Below are 18,999 nucleotides of genomic sequence, written 5' to 3' on the forward strand. Positions count from 1 at the left end.
ATAAAATTTAAAGCATTTGTTTAAAGCAAAATGGTGGAATTTATAGTTTTGAAAAATATTGCAACCTCTTAAAATTTGAAGGGAACATTACAATTTCCAAATTTCAGTGGTAAATGTAATTTTCCCTAACAGTCTTTGCTGAAATATAAACAGTTTTACATCTAAAATTAACTGTTCAGTTATTTTTTTGTAAAAAGTCAAATTTAAACATCATATTTGTAATTCTCATGAAGACAAGATATGGTAGGATTTACAGTTCCCACCTAAAATAGAAATAGAAATAGAAATACTAATATTTCATGGAAATTGAAATCTTCATAGGAATCTTTATTCTCAAGAATTTCGTCACACGAATAACCAAATTTTCAAAATTTTCTGAAAAATTGAGTGGGGTAATTGCCCCCATTGGAGATCTTTAAGCGAGGAAGTAATAGGATCTGCTTTGATATGAACAACAAAAATTAGTAAATCCCACATATAGTAACTCATTGGAAAATATAGTTGTGAATCTTTATCTGCCACCAATGCGAAGTAAGATGCTTTCAATTTCTCTAGTTAGCCTCTGTAAACCACTAATCTAAGACCCTAACACATCAAAATTGTCATCGTCATGTGATGCTAGTGTGTGCGTGTTAACACTGGTCCACACGCACACACGCAGGCCCCCGTACGTGCAGACAAAGAGAGAGAGACCTTAGTATCTAAGGGAGACTGGCGTTGATGTCAGGGAATGGTCTTTTGTCTGGTATTTGATGCAATGGACGTGGAGAAGAAGGAGGGTCCATGTTTGATTCAAAGCAAAGAAATCAACATCTCCTCCACGGACTGGTTCCTAGAATGTAGATGTCGGTGTAGCCTCACTATCATCACCATCAGTCATTTTAGAAATATGACTGGAAACTCTTGGCAAATCCGAAACACAAGGAATACTGGCAGTCGCAGAGGACTCAGCTGAGTGCCTCCTTTTGAGTTCCTTACTGACGTTTTGCTTAAAACTGGCAAAAATGAGCTGATAGATCAAGAGAACCCAAAATAAGTCTGACAGTAATTATTTTTTTGATAGGTAAGCAAATAAATATATTAAAAAAGCGTAAGACGCCTCAGCATACAAGAAGTATAAAAAGAAAACCAAACACGAGCAAGCAAAACAAAACAAAACAAAAGAGAAAACCCACAAACAGCCGAGAAACCAAGACCCAAACCAAGACTATTGTACAATCAATAGTCTTTTTGCCTTCACCCCGTCTAGAACAAACACCCCTAGCGTCAAAGTTAATCAAACATTCTAAATTCTTAACCTCTCTACTTCTTTTAGTCTTAAGAACAGAAGCAGGATCCTCTTGACACTGTAAGGGCTTGAAGTTACCACAAGCACCATTTTTATCTTGGTAAAAACTTTTAGTTCCAACTGTAAAAATGAAATAAATTGTTATCTATTTTGGTGGTAACCCAATAAGGGATTTTGATCTTTCATTTGATTCTAATAAAGTGAACCTAACTGATCCACTTTTGTAGCCTTTTGGTCACTTAAAGAATCACTTGAAGGAATGACTAATAGTGAACCATTAAGATCAGTATACGTAATTACAAGTAGAAACATTAATATTCAGTAATTCCAATCTTAAAAATATTAGAAAAGTAAGGCATTACTTGAATGGGTCCGTTCGCAATCAGTGAACCTGCGACACCACCCCCAAAAACCTCGCCATCAGTTTTAGACATTGAGATACTTAAACTGCCATTACTCCCTTGTACACCGCCCGTTTCATAAAATGTATATAATCCAGTCAAGGTCAAAATCTCAAAGTGACCCTGCATGAAAGAACAAACAAAAACCTTTAAATTTCTAATGTCTTATATGAGTTAATTCATTTTCCGCATGGCACCAAAGTGGGACCTAAAGGATTCAAATATTCAAAATGATAGTTGTTAAACATATGAATTATCAATTCCCTTTTACAGATTTTTAGTTTTTCAATCATAACATGCATCCTTCAAAGCCGTGCCTGTTGGAGCATTTCACCAACACAAAGGACCTTTTCATCCAAATGGTAACAGTGACACAATATTATTACAACTAAAATGATTGAAGGTAACTGCAGCACTAATTTGATAAACCCATAAGTTGAAACTTCATTGGACTAGGCAGCCTTGATAATTTATAGTAACCATGTTCTTGACAAATGTAGACAGCAACTGACAAAGAATAAACTCAGACAACAAGTACAAAAGACTTGACAAAGACATACCAATATCACAGTTCTCTCACAGCATGTTGGTAAAATGTCTAACCTGAAATACCAGATAGCAGAATGCAGTAATCATGTTGTCGACTGTATACTTGTTCCTTTTCTTTTTTTTCTTGGGTGGGGGGTTGAATGAATTGTGTTAACTGTATTCAAAATATTGTTCGTAACAAAAATCTATATAACAATCTTTTTGTGCTGATGGCATCCCACTTTACCAATCATGGCTTTTATCAGGAACATGTCCCACAGAGACTGGTTTACCCAAAGATGCAGGTGGTATCATCTCGGAAGTACTCTTCCAAAAGAAAGGGAGAGAGAAATAATTACATACAAAATGTGTGTGTGTGTGTGTGGGGGTGTATATATATATAGAGAGAGAGAGAGAGATGCATGTATCTGCATGTGTGCTGGTTGTGTGCATATTTATAAACATACACGTGTATTTTTGTGTCTACACACTGACAAATAGTACAAACTCCTTAACTGCTATTTAAAAGCTTATAAAATTCTGCAAAAGTTAATTTCAGGGTCCTATAGACAAAACATTATCTTGTTCTTTTTCTTTTTCCTTTTCTTTCCTTCTTTAAGAAAGAAGGGGTAGAGTGAGGGCAGACTTTACCATTTCTATTCAACATCACCAACAAATTACTGACATGAGAAATAGACTACGACATAGGATATTGTCTATAAAACTAGTAAAACGGAAAAAGGTAAGACATCTTTATGAAATGCATGAATTCCAAAATAACTAGCCATCCAACAAGTCCGGAAAAAAATGAAAAAATGAGGAAAAAAGGAATGATAAAAGAAGATTCAAAAGTACTTCATATTTTGTAGGATCAAGTCGGTGAATTATAACACTGGAGAGCACACCAGTAGCAGCAAGAATACAAACTATCCGAGGACCCTGAAAAAATGACGATATCTTACTAACGATATCCTGCAAATGACAACACATAACGTCTTAATGTACTATTAATAGAATAGACAATATGCCGAGTAAGAAACTATAATAGGAAATGACCCAGTAAATTCTCTCACATCCATCTAATATTACCTCACCAGTGCGTACAGTGAATACATGAGGGGTGAAATTTCCTCCTGCTGTTTCTGCAGCAAAGTCACCTGCATAAAAGTCCATATGTAAGAAACAAATAAACCTATTTGATAAAAATGTATATTACCAAAGGAATTATACCTAAATTGATAAGTAAACATCAAGATAAAATCAAACTCATCTCTGTCTACAAGTTATTTTTAGACGCAAAATAACTGGTTACTGTGAAATAAAAATTTTACTTTGTTTTGTTAAACTCATAAACTGTTATGTGGTTTACGTAGGTTCTGTTTTAAACTATCTAAAAGATAGTTTACTGGGATAAACCAAATTTTGCTGAACCAGTTTCTAAGAATTTACGGGCAGTTAAATAATCAATGTGTTATTACATTAAGGTTTTCTGATCAGATAGATGCAAGATATGGTCAGATAGAATGTTTGTCTAAAATCAACAAGACTCTGACAAGCACTCACTTGATCTCTAAATTTGTGTACATCAACAATTCAAGCCAAAACTGTGACCCACTAATAGAAATGGCAAAAGAAGTAGCCATTACTGCAATAATTGATAAAGATTCAAGGGACAAGTTCAGCTTTGCCCAGAGCCAGATGATTGCCATGATCCATCTGAAAATCAATATGCTTCTTTTCTAGATTGGACAATCATTTATTGCCTGTTCATCATAAACAAAACAATGATACAAAAGCATAAAAAATTTCAGTAGTCATAATGTCCCAGATCCTACAAGTCTAGCCTCTGAAATTGAACACTAATGAGAAAGCTAAAAGCCATTTTGCAACACCTTATGTTATAAGCCTTTAGTTATTGTTTTAGAAAATGCTCTTAAGCTTTATCTACTCTTGGTCCAGTCTTGCCGATTGTAGTTCCATCACTTTCTTTTTTCGCTCTCATGAGGGTGTTTCATCCAGATAAGCTGCACATTTTCCTTCTCTCTATTAACTGGAATTGCATACCTTGAAAAGCTATGATATTAGTTTCCCACCAGAATCATTTATCTCAATTTCTGATCTGGATCAACCATATTCTTTCTAAGAAACTCACTTAGAAATCAAAAAGTTTCTTAAGATTTATCCACTCTTGATTCAGTCTCAGCAACCACTGTTCCACCACTTTTTTTTTTTTTTTTTTTTGCTCTCACGAATTCTCATTCAGATGAGATTCAAATTTTCCTTCAATCTTTAACTGGAATATGCATGTGTCACTGGAAAAGTCGTGACATTAGTTTTCCTGCAAGATTTCTCTTTAATTGTTTCCTCCAAACGTGGTGATTCTCTTCAATACTAGCAATCTTCCCTTTGAGCAGAGTAATTTACCAAATTTTTTTTTCACCTCTTGCTGGAGATGAGAAATCTCAGAATCATTTTTCACAATTCCTGCTTTGGATCAATCATATTCAGCCTTATTCTGTCTAAGAAACTCAGTTAGAACAGATATCTTTCTAACAAAGGCACTTTGACCTCTTTGAGTTGCTGCTTAGATGCTTCAAACACTAAAGACGGTCTGCAAAAATTTAGACCTTACGAAGAGAAGCAAGTTGACTGGATGGAGAATCAGCTGAGGATGTCAATTTGGAGACAACATTTAAAGCATGTGATGAGGGTCTAGTAGATCCGAAAAATTAAGCTGAAGTTTTTCTTTGAATACAACCTCGGCAACCTCAATCTCATCAATTGAAGGAGAGATGGCACATGAGAAAGTTGACTCGACTTGCAAAGCTAATTTTCAATTCAAGATCAGGATGAAGTTTTTCTATTTCTTCTGCTAATACCAAGTTTCGAGAATGTGCCTCACCAGGGCTAACTCCACCTAACCCCAAGGTTTGAAGAGCTGATGCTTAAAACTCGATGAATAAAAAAAATGAAAGCAAAAGGTTAATTTGACGGAAGGAAACCTTGTTGAGAAGACCACAGCAGATCAGTGGATTGAGGCAATTTGATTGAAGGAGGCAGTGAATCAAGGGGGCATGGAACTCAAAACTTTAATTAAACACCAACTCCATCTCCTTATGGTGAGGGGAATTTTCATTAGTTTCATCTCCTTGATCAACTTGGAAAAGTTCCCCAGGGTTAAGAGTCTTAAAAGGATCTGATAAGTGATTACTTGAGTTTCATTGATCTAGTAAACTGAAAAACCTTTAGGCCAAGTTTGGTACACTGGAATGATGATTCCTTAAGAATAGGAACGAGTATTACTAAGAATAAGAAGTTGGAATAGAATAACCATTCCTATTCTTTGGTTTGGTGACAATATAAGAATGACCAAATTTTTTAACTAGAATTGAATCATATTTCGCTTAAATTTCCTCAAATACCCTAGCTTTAAAAAAAATAATAATAAATAAATAAATAAATTCCAACAAAAGTATTTTTTTTTTTTTTTTTTAACGCAAAAAAAGAAAAAAAGAAAAAGAAGAAGAAGAAGAAGAATGTTCAAAAGGGTGGTCGGCTACCACAACAAAAGCTTTGGGGGTGGTGCAACGAACCCCGGTACCATGGGGGGTGGTCACGGCCACCCCCAATGCGCCATGGGTGGGAGGTGGTCACGGCCACCTTCGATGCTCACCAGGGATGGTTGCTCCACCTCTTATTGGCACCGGGGTTGGTGACATACGGTTTGTTTAGGGGAAAAACAATTAGGTTTATTCTATTCCCCATGAATAGCCATTCCTCCCAAAAATCCTTTTTGCAAGGAATGGCTATTCCTCAAAATGAAAAATAGCCAATAAGAGGTTGGCACGAGGGGATGTGATAGACGGTTTTTTGAGGGGGAAAAAAAATTAAAAAATCAGGGATATTCTATTCCCCATGAATAACCATTCCTCCCAAAAATCCTTTTTGCGAGGAAAGGCTATTCCTCAAAATGAAGAAGAGTCATTTTGCCCCAAATCTAAAATTCTGATTTTGCCCCTATGTGAATGGTAATTCCATTCCTGGACCTATCCCTGTCTGCCAAACATGACCTTAGATTTTATATTAGTTTTGAAATAAAGCCATAAAGGCCAAGATAGGCTTCATTGAATGAAAAGCATGACTCTGAATTCCTGAGCTAACCAGTGAATAACTCTATTATATTGTTTACATTAGGATATCTCTAATAATGCAGTGACTCCCATGTATTCAAAGCAATATCCTATGGCTGTAAAGTGATGGCAATTGTAAAGAGGCAACCGTCACTGGGGAACTCTTCTTGTGGAATGATAAAACATTGCTCCAGTTATTCATGATTGATCAACTACTCCATTATTGTATTTGAACTAGACACAAAAGCACTGTTGCTCACCAAAATATCAATCAACAGATCTTTTTCTAGCCACTAGTAAGGTTCCAAGGAACTCAGATTATTGAAATTTTCATATTTTGAATCGAAGTTATAGCTAGAATTACTACTACCTTTTTCTCTCCTTTTCGATTAATAGGACAACAAAGGATCAGTCAATGGTTCAGGCAGTTCATGTGATTTCAACAGCCAATTCAACAGTGGTGATCCCTAAAGAAAGAGACATCTAAATCTTGGTCACAGGCTCACAGTGGCATCAGTTAAGGCATGTCTAGTTTCGTTTTTTTTTTTGGAATAATTACAAGCCAAAGGTATATTTAAATTGCAAGGCACAACCTTTGGAGATGTGAGCTTTTCTCTTTTTCCTTTTTATTTTTACTTTTTGGTGGAAAACTTCATGAAACTCAATTGTGTACAAGTTTTGAACCCATATTTCCTACATACAGTGCAGTGCCATGATCAGTCCGTACGTACTTCTTTAGGAGATTTTTGAGTTCCAGTGCCTTTAATGGATATCAAATATTATAATGGCATTAAATTGCTTATTGCCATCATATGCTAGTGGTTTATAAAATTTTCATTATTAATACCTTTTCTCTCTCTCTCTTCTCTTGAGGGTCTCGCTTACTTTTCTAGAGAGAGAAAGCTAGATTTGGTGTCTTTGTGCCGGGGGAGGGAGGCTTTTCGTCTCCCTCCTCCCGGATCTGTCCCCCCAGCTTTAGGCTAGGGTGGTTTTTGCCCTCCCTGGTGTGAACCAGTGGAGGCTAGTTGTTTCCTAGCCTCTTGGGCTGTGGATTTTGTTCCCCCTGGCTTTGGCCGGTGGTGGCTGTGGTTTCTCCTAGCTTTTGAGCTATAGAGTTTTTTCCTGTTTTTCCTTCTGTTGTTTTTTTCTTGGTTTCTGGCAGAAACTACATCTGCTGTTGGTAGAAGGAAGTGTCATCTGGTGAGTTTTTTCTAGCGAAGGTTATGGTTGGCTGTGTAATATTTGCGATTTTCTTTAGAGCTAGATCTGTAGCTTTCGGCTAGATTTCTCTCATCACGCGCTCTTCCGTGGTGGTCGTCGGCTTCTTCCGGTCGGGTAGTGTTCAGCCACGGCCGTGGTGGTGCCCCCTGCTCGGCGCGTGGTCAGCACGCACCTGGGTGCTTTTCTTCTGTTTCTTGCGCGTGAGGGCCACTGCCTGTCATGTGCAGTGGTGGCTGGTGTCGACCGGTGGTTATGGTTGTTGTCCGCTGCTGGAGGGCTTCTGATGATGGCGCGTGCATTGCACGCGCCGGCTCCGAAGACGTCATTTTCTGATGCTGCTGTTTTTGTGGTTTTCTGGCAGTTTTGTTGTTGTTTCTGTATATTCTTATCTTTCACAACTTACCTTTGTAATAAACTTTAAATTACTTGGACATTTTTGGTGGCATGTATGCTAGACTAGGTTCTCTTATTTTAGTTGAGTTGTGCTTGAATGTTAAAAGAGGACTCATTTGTATGTTCATGTAATTTTAGTTTTGTTGCTTAGGTAGCTGCTTCAAGCTAGGTTTTTTCCTAGCTTAGTGGTTAGGGATTCTTTATCTTTGGCCACTACCTTGAGCCTACGGGCTTGTGTTTCTAGCTTTGGGGCTGTTGTATTTGCCTTCGGGCCGTTGTATTTGCCTTTGGGCTTTTATTAATGAAAGTTCTAGTCCCCGTTCAAAAAAATAAAATAAAATTTTCATTATTCCATACAAATGCTATTGAAATTGAAAAATAAAAAACAAGCCAAAAAAGATCTTGAAAAGCAATATATAAGTTAACAAAATCAATAAAATATTTGAGACTTAAATCAAATGGACCAAAATTTGTTCCATTCACTTGATTCAACAATTACTAAGTGAAGCAATGAAAAACCCTAGAAGACATTAAACTAATAAAGTTCACCTTGACTAAAATGGAGGGTAATCACTGGTCCAAGAAAAGGCAGGTCTGGGTTATAACTGAACATTCACCCCCTGTTACACAAGAACAAGGAAAAATCTTGCAAAATTCGGGTCTCTTGATTTACAGTCAGGGTTCCAGATTGTTGGAGTGTTGTCATGTCGACCATTCATTAAAAATATAATGAGAGAAGACAGCCTCATCATAGACCTATAAAAAAAAGGCAAAGACTAAATGGAAAAGATTGAGCCTTTTTTTTCAATAATAATGCACCAGGTTATGTAGCCATCTGAATCCAAGCTACGAAAGTAAATTCAATATTCTGGTCTCACTCTTTCTTCCTTTGAATTATCATCCTTGTAGCTCAATCAATCATCCATGGCATCAAACTTCTAACTAAAAGGATTATGGATGATTGATCAGTGATATCTCCCGCACTTGGTTTGTTATTTCTTTGTATTGGATCAGTTTATTGTGTGGGTCACTCCGTTCTATTTCAAAATGTGGTATATAACATTATTCGTTAACTAGAAACTTAAGTCCATAACATCAAACTTCCATACCCACCATACAAAAAACTCAAAATAACCCAAATAGGAGAGTCAAGAAACTCAAGAAAGAGACTCAAAACGGATAAATACCATGCAACAAAATATTGAATATAACGCAAAATTAGATATCAAGACTCGTTTTTTTTTAAAAAAAAAAAAACAAAAAAAAAACAAAATTGCACGAAGCGCAAGAAACTCACCCATAGAAGCCAAGAATTGCCGTCTACCAGAACCTCGAGGCCTTCCTGGGCCCCGCTTGGGTAGGCTCTCAGGCATTGAAGACGAAAGGCCCACTCTGTCCCCATCGAACTCGTACTTCCTAGGCCGTCCCTTCCTCTTCCTCGCCGCGCCTTTCAACCCCATTGGGCCCAAAGACTCTTCTCCCGAGCCCACTACCACGACGGGCCCAGCGCTCTCTGCGCCCAAGCCCTGCCCTCCTACCACCATTCCCTCAGGCACCACCGTGCCGGTCATGTGCTTCCTCTTCTTCACTGCGCCTTCCAACCCCATTGGGCCCGAGGACTCTTCTCCTGAGCCCACCACCACGACGGGCCCAGCGCTCTCTGCGCCCAAGCCCGTAACATCAAACTTCCATACCCACCATACAAAAACTCAAAATAACCCATATAGGAGAGTCAAGAAACTCAAGAAAGAGACTCAAAACGGATAAATACCATGCAACAAAATATTGAATATAACGCAAAATTAGATATCAAGACTCGTTTTTTTTTTTTTTTAAAAAAAAAAAAAAAAAAAAAAAAAAAAAAAAAAAAAAAAAATTGCACGAAGCGCAAGAAACTCACCCATAGAAGCCAAGAATTGCCGTCTACCAGAACCTCGAGTCCTTCCTGGGCCCCGCCTGGGTAGGCTCTCAGGCATTGAAGACGAAAGGCCCACTCTGTCCCCATCGAACTCGTACTTCCTAGGCCGTCCCTTCCTCTTCTTCGCCTCGCCTTTCAACCCCATTGGGCCCGAAGACTCTTCTCCCGAGCCCACAACCACGACGGGCCCAGCGCTCTCTGCGCCCAAGCCCGGCCCTCCTACCACCATTCCCTCAGGCACCACCGTGCCGGTCATGTCCTTCCTCTTCTTCACTGCGCCTTCCAACCCCATTGGGCCCGAGGACTCTTCTCCTGAGCCCACCACCACGACGGGCCCAGCGCTCTCTGCGCCCAAGCCCGGCCCTCCTACCACCATTTCCTCAGGCACCACCGCGCCGGTCATGTCCTCCATGGACCAAGAAAACCAAGAGAATTCTCAAAGAAAGAGAACCAAGTTAACAGAGCGAGAGAGAGAGAGAGACAGAGACAGAGAGAGGGAGAGTGACGTGTTCAGCTCTGACAAAGACGAAGAAAGATTTTGAAGAAGTACGTCCCAGTGCAAAAGGCGCCAGAAGAGAAAAATCTTTTTTTTTTTTTTTTTTGGCGATTCAATTGGGATTCTCGGAAAGTAGTGCAATGGTGAGTAAAGAATTGCTCGGTCGGCACGTATTTTATACAGAGACCCTTTTTTTCTCGAATCCCAAGAATAAAATAAATTAAGGGTTGGTAATTTTTGACACGACCCGCAAACCCGACACGAACACGACACGAAAAAATTGAGTTTGGGTTTATTATAATCGGGTTCGGGTCATAATCGGGTTGACCCGATTATAATCGTGTTTGACGGGTCAACTCGCGGGTTGACCCGCCAACTCGATTATGACCCGATTGCACGGGTTGACCCGATAACACGATTACCCGCCAACACGATTATAACCCGATTAAAAAAAAATTGAAGGTAAAAAAAAAATTGAAGGTTGAAACATGTGAAAACAGTGAAATTGATGCCGTGTCGGGTAAACGTGTGACACATTTTTTTGTCGGGTTTGTCGGGTCGTGTTCGGGTTACCCAATTATTAATCGGGTCACGTGTCGCAACCCGATTAATAATCGGGTCGGGTTCGGGTTGACACGTTTATATAATCGGGTCAGCCGGGTTGACCCGAACCCGACCCGTGAACCCGAATTGCCAACCCTCTGAATAATACCTTTTTGACAATTTCTGAACTTGGAATTTGAGAGGGGGGGGAGGAATTTCCGATATAATTTGCTAGTTTGTTTGTTTGGTTTTTTTTTTTTTTTTTTTTAAGTCTTGCTTGCTAGTTTTGGTGGATTTATGGTGTTGGGCGTATTTTGATCTTATTTAGTAATATTTTAATAAATATATAATTGTGGCAATAAACACTGACTTAATTTGGTTTAATATTTAAGGGATTTTATTTCCAAATATATTAACCTTAATATTGGAATATATGTATTATTTAATTACAAATTAGTGCTTATTTTGAGATTTGATTTTGAATTTTTAAATTATATTATTCTTTTATAGTTGTTAAGCCACTGAAAAATGATATAAATATATTTTCTTACGCATTTTATTTTTAAATTTATCATTAGATTGATGGACCTACATTGAGTCTCGCAAATTTAATAATAGATTTAAACTTGATTGCATTTAGATGTATAAAAAATATGACAGAAATTTCCTACAAATCGATTTGTATGAAATTTCATACAACCCACATATAAGAGTAACATGCGTCTTTTAAATATGTGAGAAGTGCATGTTTTTTTTTATTAATGCTATTAAAAAGCATGTGAAAAATACATACTATTAAAACAATATGTGCTTCTTACATGCAAATGGACACATGTTAATTTTATATGTGATTTGTATAAAATTTCATATAAATTGATTTGTAGAAAATTTATGTCTTAAAAAATATGTAGAAGATGTATATGTATCATTTTCCTATGCCATTTACTGAGTATATCTTTCTTGTTATCAACCATAATAATTTATCTATATTCACTCTTTTGAAAGGCATTATCATAAAGTGCAATGGCGTGCTTGAGTGTGTCATACTATAATGGGTAAGTTTTAGTAGTTGCTCAACTTATGTGTTAAAGGCGAGTAATTCTACACTGCGCTTAATTTTCCATCAAGCGTCCATCGATGCTGATGTGACATGGTGCCACGTCAGCACTTACTTTTAGAAAAAAAAATTAAAAAAAAAAATAAAAATTGAAAAACCTAAAACCTGCGTGTGTTGAAAACCAAAAGACCCAAACCAGTTTCCCCAAAATCATTTTCCCGAAAAAAACCTCCCTCTCAATCTCTCGATCTCCTCCCTCAACGCCCCCGTCGATGGGCTCCTCTCCGGCCATTCATCTCCGCGCCACCGTCGACCAGCTCCATCTTCGATCGTTCCATGTCCACGTCCACCTCCATCTCACTCTATAAGTCACGAATCTTCACCTTTCTCTCTTGGTATCGCATCACAGGAAGAAGAAAAAAAAAAGAAACTAAAAAAAAACCCTAGAAATTTACAGTTATCGTTTCTTTCTTGATTTAATGTTTATTTCCTTTTATTTTTTTCCCCCTTGTGTTATCTGCTTAATTATTTTATTTTATTGCTTAAATGTTGGTTTGTTAACTATTTTTGTATTTTTGCTCCTCTGTCAACATTTGTTCTTGCTAATAGATATTGTGGATGAGAGAGACCTTGCCTGATGATGGAATTGTTCTTGCTCCCCTTCCCAATTGGACATGCCCATAAACATTCATGAAGAAATATGTCTCCCTTATTTCTTTGTAGCCCACTTGTTTAATTTGACTTTCGCTTATTGTTGTAGAACTTCCATTGCCACCGGTTTTTGGGACTGATGAGACTGAGGAGTCAAGTACGTACTTTATTGACATTGAATATTGAATGGAGAAGTGTATATTTCTTGAATGACCAGCTTATGTCTTTTGTTCTTTACCTAGTTAGTCATGTTTCTAGTATCCATGGTTTTAGAAGTGAGGTTCTGAGAAATGTCTAGAAATTATGTAGGTGTTTTGCTGGTGAAAGTGAAATAAATCTATGCTCTAATATGAAGGCTTTGTTGTCAATTAGCATGTTGCTTTTATCAATTAAACTCATTTTTTCTTCAAATTATTCGATTCATTAATTTTCTTTCTAATACCTTCTCTTGGATTTGCTACATCAACCAGATCAGGAGCCTCAACAGATTGGCAGAGATGCTTGGCATGATCTTGCATCAGGCACTCAATAGTCAATAGAGCTCTTGGGCTTCAGGAGCGCTTTGTATTCACCTGAAACTAAGTGATGTTTTCTGTTCAAGTTCTTGGATCCTTCTTATTGGGATTATTACCTATTGGATTTGAAGTGAATCTTCGGGTATTGACAATAGCCTGTATTTTGTATGGATTGATTGGTAGATTCTGTGTTGTGTATGTGAGGGATCAGAGGCCGAGAGTGTAGGAGGCAGGGATAGATTATGAGTCTGTCTATCAGAAGAACAGATGATTGTAGCTTCTTTTTTTTTTTTTTTTTTTTGATTTATGAACAGAAAATCAGTCCTCTGAGAAGTGCCTCTTATAAAATTAACACATGAATGCTCTCAGATCAGAAGTAACGTGTACTTTAACAGGGCATTTTGCTATAGAAAAAACAGGGCATCTTACTATCCTTATATAAAAAAATTTAGAAACATAAATAATTTGGCTTCGAATGAGAGATCATCAGGGCATACTGATACTCACCCCTATCACATAATACTGATATATTTAAAAATGCCACCATAGCAGAAAGCTTAAGAGGACACTGTGCAACAGATTCCAGGCCCCAGTTTACAACATAAATTATATATTTCATAATTCAAAACAATCAAATACAGAGAAAGATAACAAATGGAGGGGGTCCTTTGCCTGGTTTACTGCCTTTAATCTCATTGTACATGTAGCCTCCAATTATTTAAGGCCAAAACAAAATCCATTGTTCTACATGAGAACAAGAAAGATTTGCTGCCAAAACAAAATCCAATTTTCATTCAAATTTTAATCAAGGACTAGTACAACTGGTGCAAAAACGAGAACAACAAATGTTGGGATTTTCCATTAGTTACAAATTAAAAAAGGTAAAGCTACAGCCACATATCTACATTTTGTGGAAAAAAAAATACAGGATCTACAAAGGAAAATAAGATGAGTCCTTGAGAAGCATTGGATCAATCAGTTAATTCCATCAAATCTGAACAAGAGTTAGTTCCTTCACGATCTGAACCACTAGATGCCTCTGGATGTGAATGTGTTGTCATGGTTGTCTCCTTTAGATCTCCCTGACCGTGAAACCAAACCCATAGCAGCAATGCAGTTTGCAATAAAAGCATTTTTACAGCAAAATAAAATTTGCAATCAAATCACAAATTACAAACTCACATAACAATTTGCTCAATTAAGTGGTGCTACAATCAAAATAAGGAGACATGAAACTGTAGAGACATCATGCTACATTCGATGGAATTTACATTAAACAATTGAAATTTCACCAACTATTCCATTTCTATTGTAAATCCATCAAACAAACTTGATTACTAGCTTCCTTTCTCAATAAGATTCAACATGCACACAAATATAGTGATCACAACAGGCAAACGAAAAATCGTAACAGTCCACCACCAGAACTGCAGTGTATGGGTAAAAAAAAACAAAAATGGTTTATTAAGATTGGATTTTATAAATATAAATATAAATGCAATGAATTGTTTCAAAACCGACCCTAATTGAATTGGCCCCCATCCTAACGAAATTAATTTGATTGATACATAGACTTGCCAATTCAACATAGATAAAAGATATTTCGTAGAATCATCTCAATTCAACTTGGCTTAAGCAAGTTAATACAAAACCATAAACACTTGATGAAATCCAAAGCATGAAGAAAACAAAGTCACTATAAAAATAATAAGGCACTACTTATCAAAAAAATGATGAGGGACTACTTACCAAAAAAATGAAAAAAAACAATCCTAGAACAAGAACTCCAGCCTGAAAGGCAACCCCTTTTAAAAACTTTCAAACACAAAACAACATATGCTTATATGATCAAACTGGGTTTGTCTCCAACCACAGAAAGGAATAGTATAAACGGATTACAGTGAAGGAAGATCTTAATATGCCTTTCCAATTATTTTCTGACAAATGTTGACAGAGGAGCAAAAATAGTTAATAAACCAACATTTAAGCAAAAAAAATACATACATACATACATACATACATATATATATATATATATATATATATATATATATATATATATATATATATATATATATATATATATATATATATATATATATATATATAATAATTAAGCAGATAACATAAAGGGGAAAAAAATAAAAGGAAATAAACAGTAAATCAAGAAAGAAACAATAACTGTAAAATTCTAGGGTTTTTTTTTTTTTTTTTTTTTTTTTTTTTTTTTTTTTTTCAGTTTTTTCCCCTTCTTCCTGTGATGCGACACCAAGAGAGAAAGGGGAAGATTTGTGACTTATAGAGTGTGATGGAGCTGGACGTGGAGATTGAACGACCAAAGATGGAGCTGATCAACGGTGGCGTGGAGATGAACAGTCGGAGATGGAGCCCGTCGACGGGGGCGTTGAGGGAGGAGATCGAGAGAGTGAGGTTTTTGAGGGGAAAAGTGGCGATGGAGCTGGATAGAGATGGCGCGGCGTGAGATGGAGCCCGTCGACGGCAAAGTTGAGGGAGGAGAACGAGAGGGAGGTTTTTGGGGGGAAAATGATTTTGGGAAAACTGGTTTGGGTCTTTTGGTTTTAAACACACGCATGTTTTAGGTTTTCCAATTTTTTTTTTTTTAAAGTAAGTGCTGACGTGGCATGGCACCATGCCACGTCAGCATCGATGGACGCTTGATGGAAAATTAAGCGCCGGGTAGAATTACTCGTTAAAGGCTTTACTTTTAATCATTATGTATAATAAAAAATAATTTTTTACATTTTGGCTTTCATTTTGCATACATTTTTGTTGAGTTGGCATGCTTCATCCACTATAGTGTGTGTGTGTGTTTTCTTTTTTTTCATTTTAATTAAGGGTGAATGGAGCATGCTAACTCAACAAAGATGCACACGAGATAAACGCCAGAATCAAATAAGCATTTCTCTTATAGGTGAAATTAAATTTAGAGATGTGTTTAGTGTCATTCTTTTGCATATTTCTTTTGCAAATTCACCGTTGAATATGTGAAATTTACATGTGGTCTCATAAATTCAATGATGAATTTACGCATTTCTTATACGGAGATGAACAAGAGATATACAAGACAATAAAACTAGACATTTCTAAGTTAAGTTTAATAAGTTTGAATTTGATAAATGACATTAAATTTAGTTTAGAGTAATAACTTCATTTTACACTTGACGGTCACGACGACTAAGTCATACCTGCCCATGGTGGTGGCTAGGTCGCACTAGGCTTGTATAAATGGGGTGGTTATAACCACTCCACAACCGCTAACCGCTTATAACCGTTAACCGCTTAGGCGATTAGCGGTTCCAGGGGTAAGTGGAGGCGGTTAGTAACCGCTAACCGCCTACCCTCACATATATATATATATATATATGAATAATGATTCAATGCCACCTAAATATATAACTTTTCACCACCTTGCCTATGTGGCAAGGTGGTCCCCCACAACTTTTTGAGTTTTTTTTTTTATTTTTTTAAAATAAATTAAAGTGGGGGACCACCTTGCCACATAGACAAGGTGGTGAAAAGTTGTATATTTAGGTGGCATTGAATCATTATTCATATATATATATGAATAATGATTCAATGCCACCTAAATATACAACTTTTCACCACCTTGCCACACTACTTTTTGAGTTTTTTTATTTTTTAAAAATAAATTAAAGTGGGGGACCACCTTGCCACATAGACAAGGTGGTGGAAAATTGTATATTTAGGTGGTAGTGAATCATTACTCTATATATATATATTTAGATTTGGATTTGTATTTAGATTTGTTAATTTTGTATCAAAAGGTCCAATTTTATTTATTTTTTTGAAAAAATTAAAACTTACCCAAAAACCTGCTCAAAGCTCAAATTAAAAAGTGGTTTTCAAATCATCGGTTATAAATATAATAATCGCTAACCGCCCAGGCGGAGGCAGTTATTAAAATTAAATAACCATTTTAGGTGTTTAGCGGATTTAGTCAATAACCACTAATTGTAACCGCTTATACACTCTTACGTCCCACATAGCCATAGCCGTAGCCAAAACTAGAGAATCTAGCCACTGCAGTGGCTAGGTATAACCCAATCGCAAAAGATGTGCAACCCAGCCACAACGGCTTGTCAACCCAGCTATGGTCGCGGATGGATCATGCCTAACCATTGGGCACCCAACAACTACAACCTTTTTCTGTTTCTCTTTTTCTTGTTTCTTTTCTGTCTTTTTCATTTTTTTTTTAATTTTTTACTCTAATCAATTTTATAATAATAATAATAATTGTGTTTTCAAAAGCATTTTTCTTTTGTTTTAAAAAAAAATAAAATTGAGCATTTGTTTTGAAATATTCTTCTATGGAAGTGGAAAGAAGTTTTTTTTAAAAAAGGTTTTTTTAAAAAAAGGTTTTTTTTTTTTTGGTAATTTAAGGTTTTTGTTTAGAAAAGTGTTTTCAAAAACCAATACTGAAAATTGTTTTATTTGGGATCATATCTGAAAAGTGGTATTTTTTTAATAGCAAAAACAACGTTTAAACGGCCAATCAAGCATAATCCAAATGAGTTTTCAAATGTGACTTTTACCATTAACCCCTTTTACAAAATAAAAAATAAAACACAATGTTTTTCAAAAAATATCTCTCATCTTCATATAAGAATGTGTTAAAAAAACATGTTCGTTTTTTCAGATGTGGAGACTAGTCTTGCCACTTGTAATTTTTTATTTATTTATTTATTTTGAAAATAAGAGGTGGAAGCTACCTTTCAGGAGGTGGGTCTCTCCTCCCTATCATTGGTGTCTACCTCGTCAGAGGGTGGTGTTGAGGTATGGAACTACATCCCCCTCACCCTCTATTGGGGTGGATCTCAATTTTTTCCACCATCGCAAAGGGTGGTCAGTAGAACTCTACACCCTCTGTAACGCCATATTTGGATAATCATATTATTTACAATATCCACGTGGTGCTACTACTACTTTATCAAGCAACAGAATATATTGTACCAATATCAACTAGGACACTAAACTGAAACATATTCAATTTCATTCTTAAATTATTTACATCATTTGTTCCATACATACAACTTACTATCATACATATATGCCAAGTTTTACTAGCTAGGATCTTTTAGAATTATTTAGGTAATCTATCATGTAGATTTTCTAAAATACCATCACTATTTTCAAATCAAATAATTAGAATTTTACCATATCAAACATTTATCACTTCTAACAACTCAACGACTATTACCTTACTATTTATCATATTTTTTGTTTTTTTGTTTTTTTTTTTTTATAAGTAAGAGAATCATATTTTTTGTATTTTAAAAGTTACAAATGTTAATATGGCAAAATCTCAACCATTTAATCCAAAAACAATTATATTTTCTGATTAAGCTATTGCGGGCTTGTCGAGGTACTCAATAGGTGCACCTTTTCGGCTTTTTCCACATCGGCTTCCGTGCTGTGGCTAGTCAGACTAACTGATCTGCCTGACGATTCTACTCTCTTGATACTTCTCAATTTTGAATCTCTTCATTCTTTCCTCCATGTCCTTATACTCTCTTGATACCTGCTCAACTACTAATTGTAAATCATTGCGCTGCATGGTGAGGAGAAAAACAAGCAATACAGAGTGTGGCTTCGGGCTCAATCACCAACGATATTGTATGGGAATAATATAAAACGATACAGTGATGCTACAACAAAAAAGCAAATGGAAAGCGGCAAGTCTTGTAACAAAAGTAAAACAAGGGAGAACATTAGCTGAAGATCAAGAGTGAGAATGTTCAGAAGATGACATCTACCACTTGTTATGGCCATTATGAGTTTTTAGTCATGCCGTTCAAGTCAGCTAATGCCTCAGTGGG

The 18,999-nt window shown here is 36.4% G+C and overlaps 1 protein-coding gene and 1 long non-coding RNA gene across 2 annotated transcripts; one reads left to right on the forward strand and one right to left on the reverse strand.

Annotated features, from left to right (window-relative positions):
- Window positions 1–318: 318 nt before the first annotated feature.
- LOC133878673 (AT-hook motif nuclear-localized protein 9-like) lies at window positions 319–9,630 on the reverse strand. Its single transcript, XM_062317256.1, has 5 exons — window positions 9,259–9,630; window positions 3,307–3,374; window positions 3,073–3,189; window positions 1,651–1,812; window positions 319–1,009 (listed from the first exon to the last, which is right to left on the reverse strand). Exons 1-5 carry the CDS (start codon window positions 9,566–9,568, stop codon window positions 833–835), a joined length of 834 nt encoding a protein of 277 aa, XP_062173240.1. The 5' UTR covers window positions 9,569–9,630; the 3' UTR covers window positions 319–832.
- Window positions 9,631–12,143: 2,513 nt separating this feature from the next.
- On the forward strand, window positions 12,144–13,474 carry LOC133877088 (uncharacterized). Its single transcript, XR_009901653.1, has 2 exons — window positions 12,144–12,783; window positions 13,097–13,474. It is a non-coding gene; the product is annotated as an uncharacterized LOC133877088 (long non-coding RNA).
- Window positions 13,475–18,999: the final 5,525 nt, after the last annotated feature.

The sequence above is a fragment of the Alnus glutinosa genome, chromosome 9 (genome assembly GCF_958979055.1).
Source record: "Alnus glutinosa chromosome 9, dhAlnGlut1.1, whole genome shotgun sequence".
Classification (NCBI taxonomy): Eukaryota; Viridiplantae; Streptophyta; class Magnoliopsida; order Fagales; family Betulaceae; genus Alnus; species Alnus glutinosa.

Coding starts and splice junctions, on each gene's coding strand:
- LOC133878673 (XM_062317256.1), bottom strand. CDS start 9,568: ATGGGGTTGGAAGGCGCAGTGAAGAAGAGGAAGCACATGACCGGCACG. Junction 1,813..3,072: donor TTGATCCTACAAAATATGAA/GTACTTTTGAAT, acceptor TCTTTCATGCAG/GGTCACTTTGAGATTTTGAC. Junction 1,010..1,650: donor TTGCGAACGGACCCATTCAA/GTAATGCCTTAC, acceptor TTGATCTATCAG/CTCATTTTTGCCAGTTTTAA.